Raw genomic sequence first — 15344 nt, 5'->3', positions numbered from 1 at the left:
TTTTGGTTTTTGTTTGAAAGAGGAGAGTGGTTTGGATCAGAGTTTGTTACTGCCTGCTCTAGGGTAAATTCTGAACTAGAAGTATTTAAAACTTCACTGTGAGAAACAGTTCATAGTTGCACTGTGTAGTCTTTTCTACTTTTAAATCTTTATAGCTTTTAAAAACTTTCTTTTGTTGGAGCTCTCCCTGATGGTGCAACGGGTTAAAGCTCCACACTATGAAGCTCTCAGAAGCCCCTGCAGCACGAGTTCGATCCCCAGCCAGGGAGGTGACCCACATGGCGTGGCAGACCTTTCCTGACCCGCCTGCTGCTCCCCTCAGCAGCGAACTTCATGGATCTGCCTGTTCTGCTCCCCACTCTGTCTCTGGTGAATCCTCTGACCCTCCGCATCTCTGGCCTGTAACCCAGTTCTGTATGCATAAACAAATCTTAAAAAAACAAACAAACAACAACAACAAAAAACTGTCTCTTGTCCAGGTTCCTCCAGTGGGGTTCTTTTCCTATTGTGCACAGTCAGGGAGAAGGGAGCAGGAGAAGTGGAAAGAGGTCCCAACGGGCCATTCGCCACTTAATGTGTGACAAAGAGCCCCTGGCCTATTCCTGGTGGAAGGGAAAATGATGGTGACTCTGAGAGCCCCTAAACATGCATTACAGCGCTATCCTTTAGGGCTTGGTATATTTTCCGCCTAACTTCTGGATGGAAGTTTGAAGTTCTTGTACTACTAGGATAAGAATTATACAAAGCTTGTTTCAGTCATGTTGAACATGGTTCTGACTACAGTGTTACCTTGCTTTACCTTCTTTCTCACACTGCAGCCCTTGCCATCCTGGAGAGCAGAGACATCCTTGGAACCGATCACACACCTCCCCATTGGTGCACCTGCATCTAAGCTTACAGTCTGGCCCATAATAACCATGCTGGCAGGCTGTAAACAAACAAACAGAATCAGTGTTAATACAGAGAAAGGAGGAAACAAAGGCTACAAGTGGCTAATTTGATTTTCTTTCCAATATCTCACTCTTGCTGATATACCTACATTAGTATGTGATTGACAGCACTATTTATCTGCATTACAAAGAAGTTGAAAAGGTTGGGGGTTCTGCTTTCTGGCCTTTTTAATTGGCTTCTACCAACTGTCTCATAGATAACAACTATACTAAAAAACAAAAACAAAAGAACTTCTTGGAAGCATTGAAAATTGGGGGAAATCAACCAGGCAGGTTCTGAAGGAACTGAAGCTTGGGAGATGGGAATGGGGAATGGAATGCTATTCATTTTTCAGCTTCTAGTGTAGTGGTTGAGTATAACTGACATGGTGGAGAAGCTAAAATGCGAAGGAACCTGAAGAACCAGAGGACATAGACAAGGCAACCACAGCCACTGGAAAATGAAAGAAAAAAATCTCAAAGGGGAGAGCCATAGGAATTCCCAAATCTTTGTCTGGCCCCTCAGTCATACTTATAAATAGTCTCAAAACAACCCTACCAGGAATAAAAGAACTGAACTGGGTTTGAGATGATGTTTAAGTCATAGTTTGCAGTGTGAGTTCTGCCAACCTAATTACCCACTAAAACACAACAGCAAAGTCAACATTCCTCACAAGTACGTTATGCCATATTCCAGAGATTCCACCATGTAACATTTACAATATCCAAGATGAAATTCAAAATACTCAACTTAAGAAGAAATAAAGCATTATATCCCATTCTTAAAAGAAAGTCAGCATATACCAACCAGATGTTGGAAATAGTAGACAAGGACTTTGAAACAACTGGAATTATGCTCAGAGAGGTATAAGAAAATGTGCTCAAAACAAATGAAACAAGGAGAAATATGACTAGAGGAATGTGAACTATAAAAAAAATAACCAAAAAGGGGCCCTCCCCGGTAATGCAAAGGGTTAGGATGAAGCACTGCAAGCTCGCTGCAGTTGCTTCAGTGCCAGTTTGACCCCCAGCCAGGGAAGGTGACCCACGTGGCACTGCAGACCTCTCCTGTCCCCCCCGATGCTTCCTCAACAGTGTACTTCATTGATCTGCCTGTTCTGTTCCCCACTCTCTCTCCGGTGAATCCTCTCACCACCCTGCACCTCTGGCCTTTACCCCAGTTCTGTATGCATAAATAAGTAAATCTTTAAAAAATATAACCAAAAAATTATTCTTAGAATTGAGAAGTACAATATCGGAAATAAAATTATCACTTTATGGACTTAGCAACAAAATGGAGATGAGAAAAATGTCAGTGAACTTGAAGTTATATCAGTAGAATTCCAAATTGAAAAAAGATAAGATTAGAAAAAGATGATTAGAGTCTCAGGGACATGTGGGACAATATCAAGAGATCTAAAACACATACATTTGGTGGTTCAGGGAAGCTGTACAGGGGAACCTTAGAATATCTGAGCCAGGCTGGACTGAGTTAGCGAAATATGCTCCAGTGAGTGTGGGTCTAGAGACACATTTACCCTGAAGTTGGTGAAGCGTGTGAAGCTTGCACTCTAGACTCCTCACATGCATGCACCCTTTCCTTGGTCCTACCAAAATGTTCACATATGCAAATGTACTTTTTAATTTGCATGTTTTGTTAATATTCTTTCTTTTAAAGAGGGACTGGATCTGCCCTGTCTATAGTCACCTTTTAATTTAAGGTGTTTGTTTCTGAGACCAGATGGGATTCTTCCACTCCTAAAGGTCCTTCAACATTCCATGGAAACAAACAGCATTTAGAGGGATTTTTTTTTTTAAAGATTTATTTGTTCATAAGGAACTGGGGTACAGGCCAGAAGCTCATGGGCGGCGAGAGGCTTCACCAGAGACAGAGTGGGGAACAGAACAGGCAGATCGACAAAGTACACTGCTGAGGGGAGCAGCAGGCGGGTCAGGAGAGGTCTGCCACGCCATGTGGTCACCTCTGGGGCAGGCGGGAATCGAACTCATGCGGAAGTGGCTTTAGATTCTCAGTGCTGTGCTTTAACCCGCTGCGCCACTAGGGAGGGCCGCATTTAGAGGGATTTTACTGGGATTTTGCAAGTGGCAAAACTTACATTTGTGTAACTTTCCCTTTTGGCCTCTTCCTCCAAGCCCTAAAACTGTGCTGTCCAGATGTGGACTGTGCTATTCAAATATCAAGGCCTTAGTATGAAAAAAGGAATATAAAATATCTCCTTAATTCTTTTTTATATTGATTACATATTGAAGTGGTAATGTTTCTGACATCCTAGTTTAAATGAAACATTAAAATTACTTTATTGGTTTTTTTTTATCTTCTAAAGGTAGCTACTAGGAATTCTTTAATTTTATATGTGGCTTGCTTATATGTCTAACTGAACTTCTGTCCTGTTAACCAAGTTTTAGTGGGGGATATCATCATCCCTCCCAATATATAACATATGAAAAAAGCTGACACTACAAAGTCTTTAAGCTCTGGCTAACTGACCACGCTAGCATATATATTAGGCAGGGTCAGGCATATTTGGCTGCAAGTTCATGTTCAACTACTGTGTGACAGACATAGTTGCAAAAGGCATAATGACAGGTAGATGGGAAGCATATCACTGAGCCCTAGTGAGTGGGAACATAGATTTCAGAGAGGACAGAGGGAATCTGAGTGGTCAGCACTATGAAGATCCACAGAAGAGGGCATCTTAACTTCCCCGATTTTCAGTTTCCAAATCACAAGTCCTGTCTAAATCTGATCCCAAAGTGCTGATGTTTATGACCCATGTATGTCTATGTCCTTTCAACTGACACTGTGGTCTGAAAAGCAACAGCATCCATACTGCCTGGATGCTGACTAGACAGGCAAAACCTTAAGAATCACAGTCTGTTTTCAGTAGATCCCAGGTGCTGTGAAGCATTCTCTGAGACCCAGAGTCTTCATGCGAAAGCATAATTAACTTCACATGGAATCGTGTGGGATTCAAAACCCCGTACTCAGCAATAGGTAGTTGTCTCAGCAGTCAAGGGATAGCTTCTACTATGATTTCCAGAAAGCCAGATTGCTACCCACTAGAACCTCTTCTGTGGCGGGTGTGATGGGCATACCTTCATTGCACTGCAGACCCTTCCAGCCTGTGGCACAAGAACACCCATAGGGGTCTGGGAGACAGAACACGTAGGACTTGCATCCCTCTGGTCCACCACACCTTTCTTTACAAGTTCTGCCGAATGTATGCAGTTCACAAGCTTTAGGTAAAGAAAAAGGTGATACAGAGTCAAATATGCCACCCTTTGAAATACAGGGTTCTTCTTTCAAGGATCTCTCTTAGACCAGCGAACATGTAAAATAATTCAGCTTCAGCTCTGGCATGGGCAGAATATACCCTTATGGCCCATTATACACATAATGAAATGTCCCCACTGTGTGAACATCAGGGTCACATCCAAGTTGTGTAGGCATCTACTGCACGGACCTAGGAGCTCACATTCTCATCACAGAATTTGTACTTTTATATACTTTGCATAACTTTCCAGGGGTTAATGATAAAGAACTCGTAGGAAAAGGCACCTTTTTCTAGTTCACACAAAGGAAGTCCATTTAGCTTCCATCCCTGCTCTGTCCAGACCTAAAATTCTAGATCCAGCAATGATAGTTTTTTATCTACAATTTATTCATCAAGTGCTCTTGACTTACCCTTTTCACATGTCCTTCCCATAAAACCAGGAGGGCAAATGCATTCTCCAGTATCTTCATGACAGACACCATTGTTCATGCAAACAGTGCAGACACGGTTACAGTCAGGTCCCCACTTCTGGGCTTCACATCCTTTGTTGAGGAAAACAATACTGTGGTGAGTAGAGCATGTTCACTTAAGCCTCTGTGGAGCGTTATTTCACTGGCCACCAAAGAAAAATAAAATACATCCCCTGCTCTCTAAAAGCTAGTAGTCTAACGTGGGAAACACATGTAAACAGGAAGTAATGGTAGAAACAAAGACATAAAGTACCTAATCCTGTCGGGAATGGAAGAGGGCATCAAGGAAGGCTTCCCAGAGGAGGTGGAATGTGAATCTGCAGGAGCAGCCAAGTAGCTAAGAAGAGACTGTAGCGTGTGCCCATATGGGCAAGAGAGGATAGCAGGCCCAGGGAGCTGAATGCATGCAGATAAGGACAGAGACAAGAGCAAAGGGCTCTCACAGTGATGCCTGTTCAGGAGCATTTCCCTTACCTGGGACTCTGTTAGATTCTGTTATAAGTGCAAATCTCAGACTCTCTACCCATGAACTATTGAAGGAGGAACTCTGGAAGTGCCTTACATCTACGCTTAACAACTCCCAATGACTCTGATGCATGCCAGAATGCCAAAATTTGAGAACATGTGATCTACAGTGTGTAAAGGAGTTATACATTATGGAAAAAAAAAAAAAAAGAAAAATCAGAAGCTAACAGTATCCCCGTTGTGTGTGTGTGTGTGTGTGTGTGTGTTTCAGGTAGAAAACAAATACATGAAACAAGATACACAAAACCCAAAGTACAAGGGTCATGAAAGGCATCTAGAAGCATAGTTCTTAGCTACTCATCTGCAGTATTTGTAATTAGGTTTGTTAATCAGGGCCAAGGACACCTCACTGGAAAATCCAGCTTAGGGGCAGGGGTAAGACTAGGATGATCTTTTGTAGTCAAGAGTTTGGTTTCTTGAATTTTTTTTAAGATTTATTTACTTATGCATACAGAACTGGGGTACAGGCCAGAGGTGCAGGGGCGGTGAGAGGATTCACCAGAGACAGAGTAGGGAGCAGAATAGGAAACTGATGAAAAATACTGCTAAGGAGAGCAGAGGGTGGGACAAGAGAAGTCTGCTGGGCCATGTGAGTCACCTCTGGGGTGGAGATAGAACTCATGCTGAAGTGGTTTTAGTTTCTAGTGCTGTGTTTTAACCCGCTGTGCCACCAGGGAGGGCCCTGTTTGTCTGTTTTAAAAGAAATTTCATTTAATTTCTCATCTGAAAGGAATGAGTGTCTGTCCCTGAATTTTAGACTCAGGCTGGCAAACTTGGATCTGTGCCTACAGCTGATGAAAACTTGTAAGTTCTTTGGCAAGTACTCCTGGTTATCAGTATTTTCTCTGAAATAATCAGAAAGACTGTTAACACAGACCTTTTCTTACAGGCTCCACTTAATAGATAAAGCTACAAAATATCTAAAAAGCTAATATTTACGTGCCTTAATGTATAAACAGAAAATGCTTTTGCACAATTAGTGATTTCTTGAGAATCAGACCACAGGTTATTTGCACATGTTGAAAATTCATAATGGCTTATGGAAATGAAGATAGTGTTCTATTAACATTAAATTATACCTCTAGCTCTGTTCTTTCTAGCCAGTCCCAGCTTTACCCCTGTCTCTGGGAAAGAATAATGTCGAAGGTAATAATAGCAGTGACTTCTTAGGGGGTAAAGAATTCAGGAAGAGTTTGCTGGTAACAAACAAGTACATAATTAGGTTTCCATTATTTTCTTCAAGTTTTATAATTTTTGCTATTTCAAGAAAACATATTCATGACATAAGAGAAAAATTCTATACACTTTAATGTTTGGTAGAAATCTTTTGTCAGGGAGAAAAGTTATACTGAAAAGAAACCCTATAAATATAATCACTGTCATATTTTTAACCACTAGCTACTCCTAGGTTCAATTAATCTTGCAGAGATGCATTGCAGTAGTGGGAAAAGAGCAAATGTCTTCAGCTGTAGTTCAGATTTTAGTAAACATCAGAGTTCATGCCAGGGAAAATACTCTCAACTGGGATGACTGTGGCCAGCTCAAACTTTCTTAGAATAGTTTTAGATGTTATCAGTGCATCTCAAACAGCTTCGTGGAACTGCTGAAAACAAAGGAGAATGAACATGTGCTCCCAGCAGTCTCAAAGGAGACAACGTGGAGGTCAACATGTTTGAAGTCTTTGGCTATATCTTAAGAAGCGGGTGAATTTTCAATTCTAGTCTATATTAAGTCAAGTTTGTTTTGACATTAAAAAGAAAACACTTGAAGCCTTTTTACTGTAAGTCAGCATTGAATATTTTTGATATTGTGGGAACATCTGTCCATTTATTCCAGACTCTAAGCGCCTAATACACTGAGTTATATCAGATTGGAGAGGAACAATTTATTGAAATGAATGGAAATAGTGGCCTTTCATTCAAACTCTCCATGAATGTAATGGAATAAAAGGGAATTTCACCTGCCCAAACTAGATGCTTTCTGTATTTCTATTATCACACTGCAGTATTTATTTGAGTATGTGTCTTCTCTGGTTGGAAATTACCTAGGAGACACTGGTTTATCTTATAATCCTTCTATTCTCAATCAACAATGCCTGAAACAGTTATGATCAACAGTTGTTTGTTGAGTGAATGAGTGATTACATGAATATAATGCAAAGCAAAAATAAATACTCCTCATGAGTCAGAGATACGAAACATTAAAGGAATGAAAGAGCAGCCCAGTTTCTTAGATCTGAAGGCCTGAATGTGTAAAAACATGAGTAGCAGGCACAGTAGGGAAAAATTCAGGGTAAATTTTTTACTTTCTCTAGATCATGTTCTTACAAAAACTACTGTTGATATTTCAATAGTTATCAGTAAGAGGGGACTTTACTAGTTCTAATTCTTGCGTCTTTCAAATCTGACAATAGAAATCACATTTGAGACTTAAATAATCCAGAAAATGTGGGATTTACAGGAGACTAATGTTTATTAACTAGCTATCAGACATATAGAGGAGGCCCAATTCATCCCAGCAAACACTTTAAGATGTCTGCAAACTCACTGTGACTCCCTTTTTTTATGGGGGATGTGCTGCTATTCAAATGTGAAGTCCCAGTGCCATATGGTAGTACATGGCTGCACCCTCGTCCATAGCTCACTGGTCTCACATATATTAGGGCAATCTGATTCTTTATTCTGGGCATTCAGATTTGGAAGTAAACACAGTTGAAGTCAAGTTAGGGTAATGTCTGTATGCTTGAGATAAGTCTACCTGCAGCCTTTCAATGCTGAGTCCCAGATCTTGCTTAGAACAGCCAGTTTTAACATTAATATTCTTTTTTTAAAAAGAGATTATTTATTTATGCATACAAGAACTGGGTAAAGGCCAGAGGTGCAGGGTAGAAGAGGATTCACTAAGGACAGAGTGGGGAACAGAACAGGCAGACATACTGAAATACACTGCTGAAGGGAGCAGTGGATGAGACAGGAGAAGTCTGCTGTGCCATGTGGGTCACCTCCCAGACCTGGGATTAAACTCGTGCTGCAGTGACTATGGACAGCTTCATAGTGCTGAGCTTTAACTCGTTGCACCACCAGGGATGGCCCTCCATTAATGTTCTAAGAGTCCTGAGTATCCTTCCCACCAGTCTCCGGTTTTAGTTAAGTAACCAAAGTCAGTTTCTATTATTGCAACTGAAAAGCTTAACCTTGACACCATCACAGACGCAGCCTCTCAATCACTTACGCCGGACTATCAGCCTGGTGAAGGCCGAGGTGAAGAGATTTCCTCCTATGTACCTGGCCGAGTACACTCCAGCATCCTGGGGCTGAGCGTGTGGCAGATGCACTTCTAAAACATCAGGTACTTCATGTCGGGGCACTGAATGGATGAAGGAACCTGATAAAGCAGAAGAGTGGGGGGGAAATGGGTCACATGGATTTTTATCTTCGAGTGTTACCTATCTGACCCAACACTTGATCAGCTTTCCCGGACCTGGGAGAAACAATGTGCTCTAGCATATTGAATGTGTAAGAAGTATGAAAAGCCTCAGCTATTTGATGTTCTCCCAACAGGTTAGATAGGTCTGGTGAAAAAGCAGATAGGTTAGTGGGTGGGATCTACCACTGAATGTATGGAGATGAGGGTCTTCTTGAAATGTCAGGAAACCCCATCAACTGATCCCCCAAGAGATACCTAGAATCACTACTCTAATCTGGGCATTCCACCCATCCACAGAACTCAGAATGGTCCTCATCAATATTTCAGCTGGAGCAGGCAACTGCCACAGGTGACACCAATCCATAATTGGACTGGACAGATTGTACTGCAGTTTGGCCCCCAAAACTGCTGCCAATTCTCTTTGACTTTGTAATCAAACATCATCAAGTTTAATGTGGCTTTATTAGGACCCGAACTATCCTTTCATGATGGGGTTTTCATATGAATTCATAATGCATATTATACATTCATAACATTCCTCCATTGCCTAACAAAGTTGGACTGCAACTATAACAATGGTTCCAATAGGCTCTGCCATGTGGCCTAGGTGTGTGGTAGACCACGCCATCCAGACTTGTGCAATGTGTCTCTATGCACTACGTCCTTATGATGTTCACACAACTGAATTACCTAAGGGAACATTTCTCAAAATGGATCCCTGTTAAGCAATGTACATTCATATGTGTACTTCATACTTGATGAAGTAAATCATCAGACATCTTGCCTGAGAGGACCTCTACCATAGTTTGTTTTGCTTGCTTCAGAGCAGATCACACTTCACACATATTCCCCAAGACTACAGCAGGGTATTGACACAACATGCTTTGTGTCATCAGCTGTCTCACACCACGGTGCTTCAGGAAACAAAACATACTCACCATTTTTGTAAATCACTGCATCTTCTTCTTTAATCAACACCTTTTTGAAAGATATGTTCACATTATCTCCCCTGTCCACAGTCATAGTTAAAGTAGCTGGTAGGAAGGAAGCTTTAGAAAGAGAGAAAATAAATGCCAAAAATGAAGTCAAATATATTCTCCAACAACAATTAATCTTTAAACTTCAGAAGATGAGGAGTGGGCACTTGTTGGGAATTAGCTGGATTTTATGATATCAAAAATGGTGTAACTAATGGATGTAAAATTTTCTTTTACTATATACTTTGCTTTACTTTTTTTCCTATTTTTTAAAAATATACTTATTACATCAGCCTTCATTTTTGTACAACGTATGATTTCCCCGTGAAATTCCCACCACCTGTGCACCATCACCATAGTCCCGTGTGCTCTTCCCACCCTGTCCAGGTCCTTCTCTCTACTCCATCCCTACAGAATGTCTCTGATCTAGAGTTGCCTGATGATTCTGACTTTTACTTTATTATAGTTACTTTTTTTCTTGATCTCTTATTTGGTTCCTCTACATTATTCCTATAAGTGAGACCATTCAATGTTTTTCTTTTTTTCTTTCTGGTTTATTTCACTGATCATAATCCCTTCCACCTCCATCCAGATTGCTGCAAAGAGTATGAGTTTATCCTTTTTTATTGCTGAATAATATTCCATTGTATAAATATACCACATCTTCTTGATCCAGTCATCTATTTTTGGGCATTTTTCAAGAATCTAGTGGAAGAGATGGTCATCTCAGTGACTGTAAACACACATACAATATACACATACACATTTTCTATGCAATTGGTATAGAGGTGAGGACTATGTGCTGACTAATATCTATCATCAAACCAAGACCTAATATTAACTATGAACTATTACTATATAAGAATCTGCCATTCTTCACCAATCCCTACCACATTTCCTCAAAGTGGAAAAGAATATGAATGTCCAGACATTTGCCAAATGAGTTTTCCCTTGATCCTTTTAAGTTGCTCGAAATACTTCTAGTGGCTTTGGAATGCCCCAGCATTTCTCAAATGGAATCAGTACAATGCTGGACATATTACAAGTTGTGTCTATACTGAAATATTTAAGTATAAAACAAATATGGAATCCAATATGCAACCTTCTATCTTTAATTTTCTGTTTTTGAACTCACAAGGTCATGGGTATAGACAGTACTAGTAGCAAGTGTGGAAGTTTCTGTATATTTTGATTATAAAAATCATTTTGGAAACTTCTGTCCTCTGTCACATTGGAACACAACATTGCCTGAGTTCATTGGTTCACTGCATAACATGTTCTGAAATCCTTTCAATTATACTTTAATATGATGAAAGTCACAACTATAAGAATAAGGGAGATTGATTTCAGGCTTATTAAGTTAAGCCAATTTTCTAAAATGTAAGGGCTATGAGTAAAGGGAGAGGAAAAGATTGGGGGCAAGGAATAACAGAGGGACACAGACAATATAAAAGGAGGGGAAAAAGCCCAAAGGAAAATCATGGCAGACTGAAAATACAGAATAAAAGGGCAGAAATCAGGCCAAGTATATATAGGCTATAAGTCAAAGAATCTCAGAGTGAGCTTCATGCATGAGCCTACATGCACGTGTGTGCTGTTTTGCATGAACTACACATTAGGCATAACACAAGAAATGGAAAAATAGCAGTCTACTATTAACTAAAAGCAGCTGGTATTGCAATATTTATAGCAGAAAAAAACCTTAAAGACTATCTGGTATGGTGATAAAAAAAAAAAAAAAGAATCTATCCTCCAGGAAGATATAATCTGTATATGTACCGAATAGCGGAGTTCAAAATCCATGAAGTAAAACTGACAGAATTAAAGGAAGAAACAGGTAAGTCCACCAGTATGGTGGAAAGTTTCAAAATGTATTAATCAAAGAGACTAGAAATTGCTTTTTAAAAAAAAAAAAGCTTCAAACAGCATAAGAAAAGATTTGTTGGATATTTATGAACTCCTGAGCCCAGCTACATGAATACGTATTACGTTCAAGACTATTGCCTTCCTGTTAAGCAACAAAGTACAGCTCCATAAATAACAAATATCTTGCAAGACAAATCCTTTGATTTGAATTCCTAATTTAGAAATCAGTAGCAAACACTCTGTACCCTACAGGGTATCAGCCTTGGATCAAGCCCTGAAGAAGACAAGAGACACGCCTGCTGGGGACTTTAGGGTCCTTGTGCTTTGCTTCTCAGGTGGCAGCTGAGTGAGGCTGATCAAATATTGTGTGCATCACTGGCTTAGAGACCCACCTGGGCAGGGCGTTCCGTGTGTCTGTCTGCTCCTCACCCCATCCTATTTCGTGCCTACTATCCCAGGAATGGTTCCCTGCTTGGACTCCCATATTAAAGCCTTCAGAGCAGATAATGGCATGGGTGAGCCCAGAAGAGAATGGTATCTATCAAAGGGCACCCATGGGCTGGGATAAGATGGTCCTGGGATTGAGGCTACTTATTTGTTGGTATTAAGCAAACTACTATACCTTTGCATGGCTCAGTTTCATCATCAGTAATTTGTAAATAAATGTATTTACCTTGAAAGGCTAAGAACATGAAATAACATACATTAACCCCTTAGTAGCTTCAAAGGCTGTATGCTTCCCAAATATAGATAAATGGCAACGGGGTTGCACTGACATGGACACAAGTGGCAGATGAGCCAACTGCGCGAGGTGTGGTGGCTAAAGACTAGCATGGGCTGGGGGAGCTTAGCGGGCCCCCCTCTCACACTGACAAGGCACTTTCTTCAGAAGTCTTGATCTATGAAGCTCTTGCTCCCTGGTCTCTTCTGGCTCCTGAGAGAATTTTTTTCTGATCGTTTCATGCTGTTGTTCCTTTCTATGAGGTTTGTTTATATTTTCTGCCCCTTTGTGTGAAGATTGTTTAGCTGACCGTGGGACTTCTCACTCAGCATTGTATTCTGAAAAGGAACCAAGATTTCCCCCACTAGGCTCAATTCCAATGTAGTTTTTCTTTTTCTGTGCTCTGTGGCTCTTTATTATTTCAGACTTGGTGCTTTTGAAGCTCCCTGTTTTCTTAGGTAGCAAAGCAGTCACACAGATTCCACTGCTGTCCAGCCTGTCACCTCCTGCACTGATGTCTCTGGATAGATTATTCTCTGCTGAGTACCATGAAGGGGTCCACAAACTATGTGTTGCTGCAGTTTGGGTTTTCCAATAGCACAGGGAGCGTGGCGTGAACCCAAGACATATAGACTGATGTCATGTGATTTAACCAGACCATATAAACAGTACATGATCTTCAATAGTGCCCACTGTGGATCAGGTGTGGTTCTAAGCACTTTATACAAATTTAATTTTTATAATAACTCTATGAGGCAGGTACTACATATCCTAATTTTACAAATGAGATTAAGTTAAGAGAGGCTAACTAACCTATCCAAAAATCACACAGCAAATTTGTGGAAGAGCGAGGATTTGAAGCAAGTAACTACAGAACCTTTCATAAATTCTATAATGCTAGCACTCAATAAACTTGCAAGTCCTATCTCCTCACTTCATAAATAAGATGACTGGCTCAAGGTCATTTGGTTGGGCTAATTAGTTGGACAGAGCTTGCACAAGAACACCAATTCATTTATTCCTTAAGGGCTGGAGAAGAAAATAGATTGTAGTAAAAGTTACCAAGATGTTTCTCATTGATGAAAAGTAACAGCTAAGTTTTAACTGTTTGCTTCAATTTAATGATAGATAAGGAGTAAGAGTAATAATGTACTTTTATGGCTATTAGCGTCTTGTATAATTTCACAACAGCACTACACAGACCATAGAAAGGTTCTATAGACCAAGGTTCTATAGTTACCTACTTCAAATCCTAGCTGTCCTGTAAATTTGCTATGTGATTTTGGACAGGTACCTTACAATGTGGGAGATAGTGCTAAGGGTGACTAAGTTCCTTCTGCAAGGCCTAACAGTGATGATGTGATGTGTTAAAACCAAGACTCAAAACTCCAGACCTCCACACTTGTTCTAAAACACCAGCTGTCCAGCCTCCTCCTCCCTCCAGGCTACATCCTTAACCTTCTATTCCAGTCATTCCAAACTATATTTAGTCACTCAGACAGATACACGAACACTCATATTCCAGTCATGAACTTCCTTCCTGATCTTCTGCACCTACTTTTCCTCTGTGCTTCACAAATCCCTATCCACCTATCAGTCTCCACTTAGAGGTCATGTCCTCCAGGGGCTTTAATCAGCCCCTGGAATCACCCATATTTGCACCCTGCACTTGGCCATTACAGGCCTACTTCCTGTATATTTTCCCTGCTAGGCTGAATGTTCTAGTAGTCAGTTCGTATCTGTTTTGCAAGGCAGCACAGGGTAGTGGGAGTTCACCTTCATGGAACAATGCTGCAAACCAGGTGCCTGGAGGCACCGGGGTTACACACAATCTCATCTGTTCATGTAGAGTAATAATAGTGTTCACCAGATATGCATTTGTTAAAAACTGACTTCTGTAGTAACGTGGAATGTCAGGCACACTTTAAGTAGTCAGGAACTGTTAGCTTCATTGCAACTCCAGCATGTGGCACAGAGGATTAAGAATACTTGTGGAATAAAATAATGAATGAATCTGACTTTAGGTTTTCCCATTTCCATCATGCTTTCACATGCTGTTGAGATACAAATGGCTCCTCGCTACCAACTTCATAAATCATGGATGAGACGTTTCATATGCTTAATTAAGGTACAGCTATTTTCCAAATGAAAACGGGAAGAAAATAACCTACTTGTCCTCCAGGGGAGCATTCTGAAACATATTTTTGGACATGAAAATGTTCCAAAATTCATTTAGAACTCCCTACCCCCAGTGAAATTGTCGGTTTGGTTTGAATAAACTGCTGATGAATTTTTTGGATGGTGCCATTGATAAAAACAGTTTGGCTATTTGGAGTTCATAAGCCAACTTAGGCTGTGTTCGGCACATCTCAAATGGATTTTCCACTTCCTCCCCAGATGCACGAGTCAGCAGCAAGCAGGAATATACTGATGTTTATCCTATCCTGCTGTGCTGCTGGGCACACTTCTAAGTTCCCATGATATCGTACTCAGGAACAAAAAGTGACATGAAGACAGTGCTGGAGGTTTTCCTGATTCATCATAAAGAACATTGCTTTCTTCCCATCAGATCTCAGCTATTTCATGGTAAGCAAAATAGACAGAACCAATTGAACAGCCCAAGTAATTATTATTAAGGTATTATTCTATGTTGTGTAAACCACCACAACTATGTCAGCAAGTGATATTAAAAATAAAAATGACTAGGGAGAAAAATTAGTCCCACTAAATTATGACTTACTCCAAGGCATGATAATAACAGCTACTGAACATTTAATGTGAGCCAGATAATGTTGGTGATCTTTAAGTGGCTCGTTTTGTTTCTGAAGTGTGGAGAAGTCTCTATCCCACTTTTTTTTAAAGATTTATTTGTTCATACAGAACTGGGGTACAGGCCAGAGGTGGTGCAGGGGCAGTGAGCGGCTTCACCAGAGACAGAGCGGGGAGCAGAACAGGCAGATCCACGAAGTACAATGCTGCTGGGAGCAGCGGGCGGGTCAGGAAAGGTCTGCCGTGCCATATGGATCACTTCCAGAGCAGATGGGGATTGAACTCATGCTGAAGTGGCTCTAGCCTCCCAGTGCAGTGCTTTAACCCACTGCGCCACCAGGGAGGGCCTGCTATCCTTTTTTTTT

The 15344-nt window shown here is 40.7% G+C and overlaps 1 protein-coding gene across 2 annotated transcripts in view; it reads right to left on the bottom strand.

The window, feature by feature from the left end:
* TEK (TEK tyrosine kinase, endothelial) overlaps nt 1-15344 on the bottom strand; it is a 92906-nt gene that overhangs the window by 35463 nt on the left and 42099 nt on the right. For both annotated transcript variants that reach the window (XM_004677703.2, XM_012721654.1), the window contains exons 3-7: nt 9585-9695; nt 8452-8604; nt 4636-4767; nt 4047-4187; nt 800-928 (exon numbers count right to left, since the gene is read on the bottom strand). In XM_004677703.2, the coding sequence (XP_004677760.1) occupies nt 800-928; nt 4047-4187; nt 4636-4767; nt 8452-8604; nt 9585-9695 (666 nt within the window). The remainder of the gene's footprint in view (nt 1-799; nt 929-4046; nt 4188-4635; nt 4768-8451; nt 8605-9584; nt 9696-15344) is intronic.

This window comes from Condylura cristata, unplaced genomic scaffold, assembly GCF_000260355.1.
Source record: "Condylura cristata isolate star-nosed mole 26May11 unplaced genomic scaffold, ConCri1.0 scaffold00006, whole genome shotgun sequence".
In the NCBI taxonomy this organism is placed as follows: Eukaryota; Metazoa; Chordata; class Mammalia; order Eulipotyphla; family Talpidae; genus Condylura; species Condylura cristata.
Note: the sequence above shows the minus strand (reverse complement) of the source record. Positions and strands in the feature narration are given on the sequence as shown.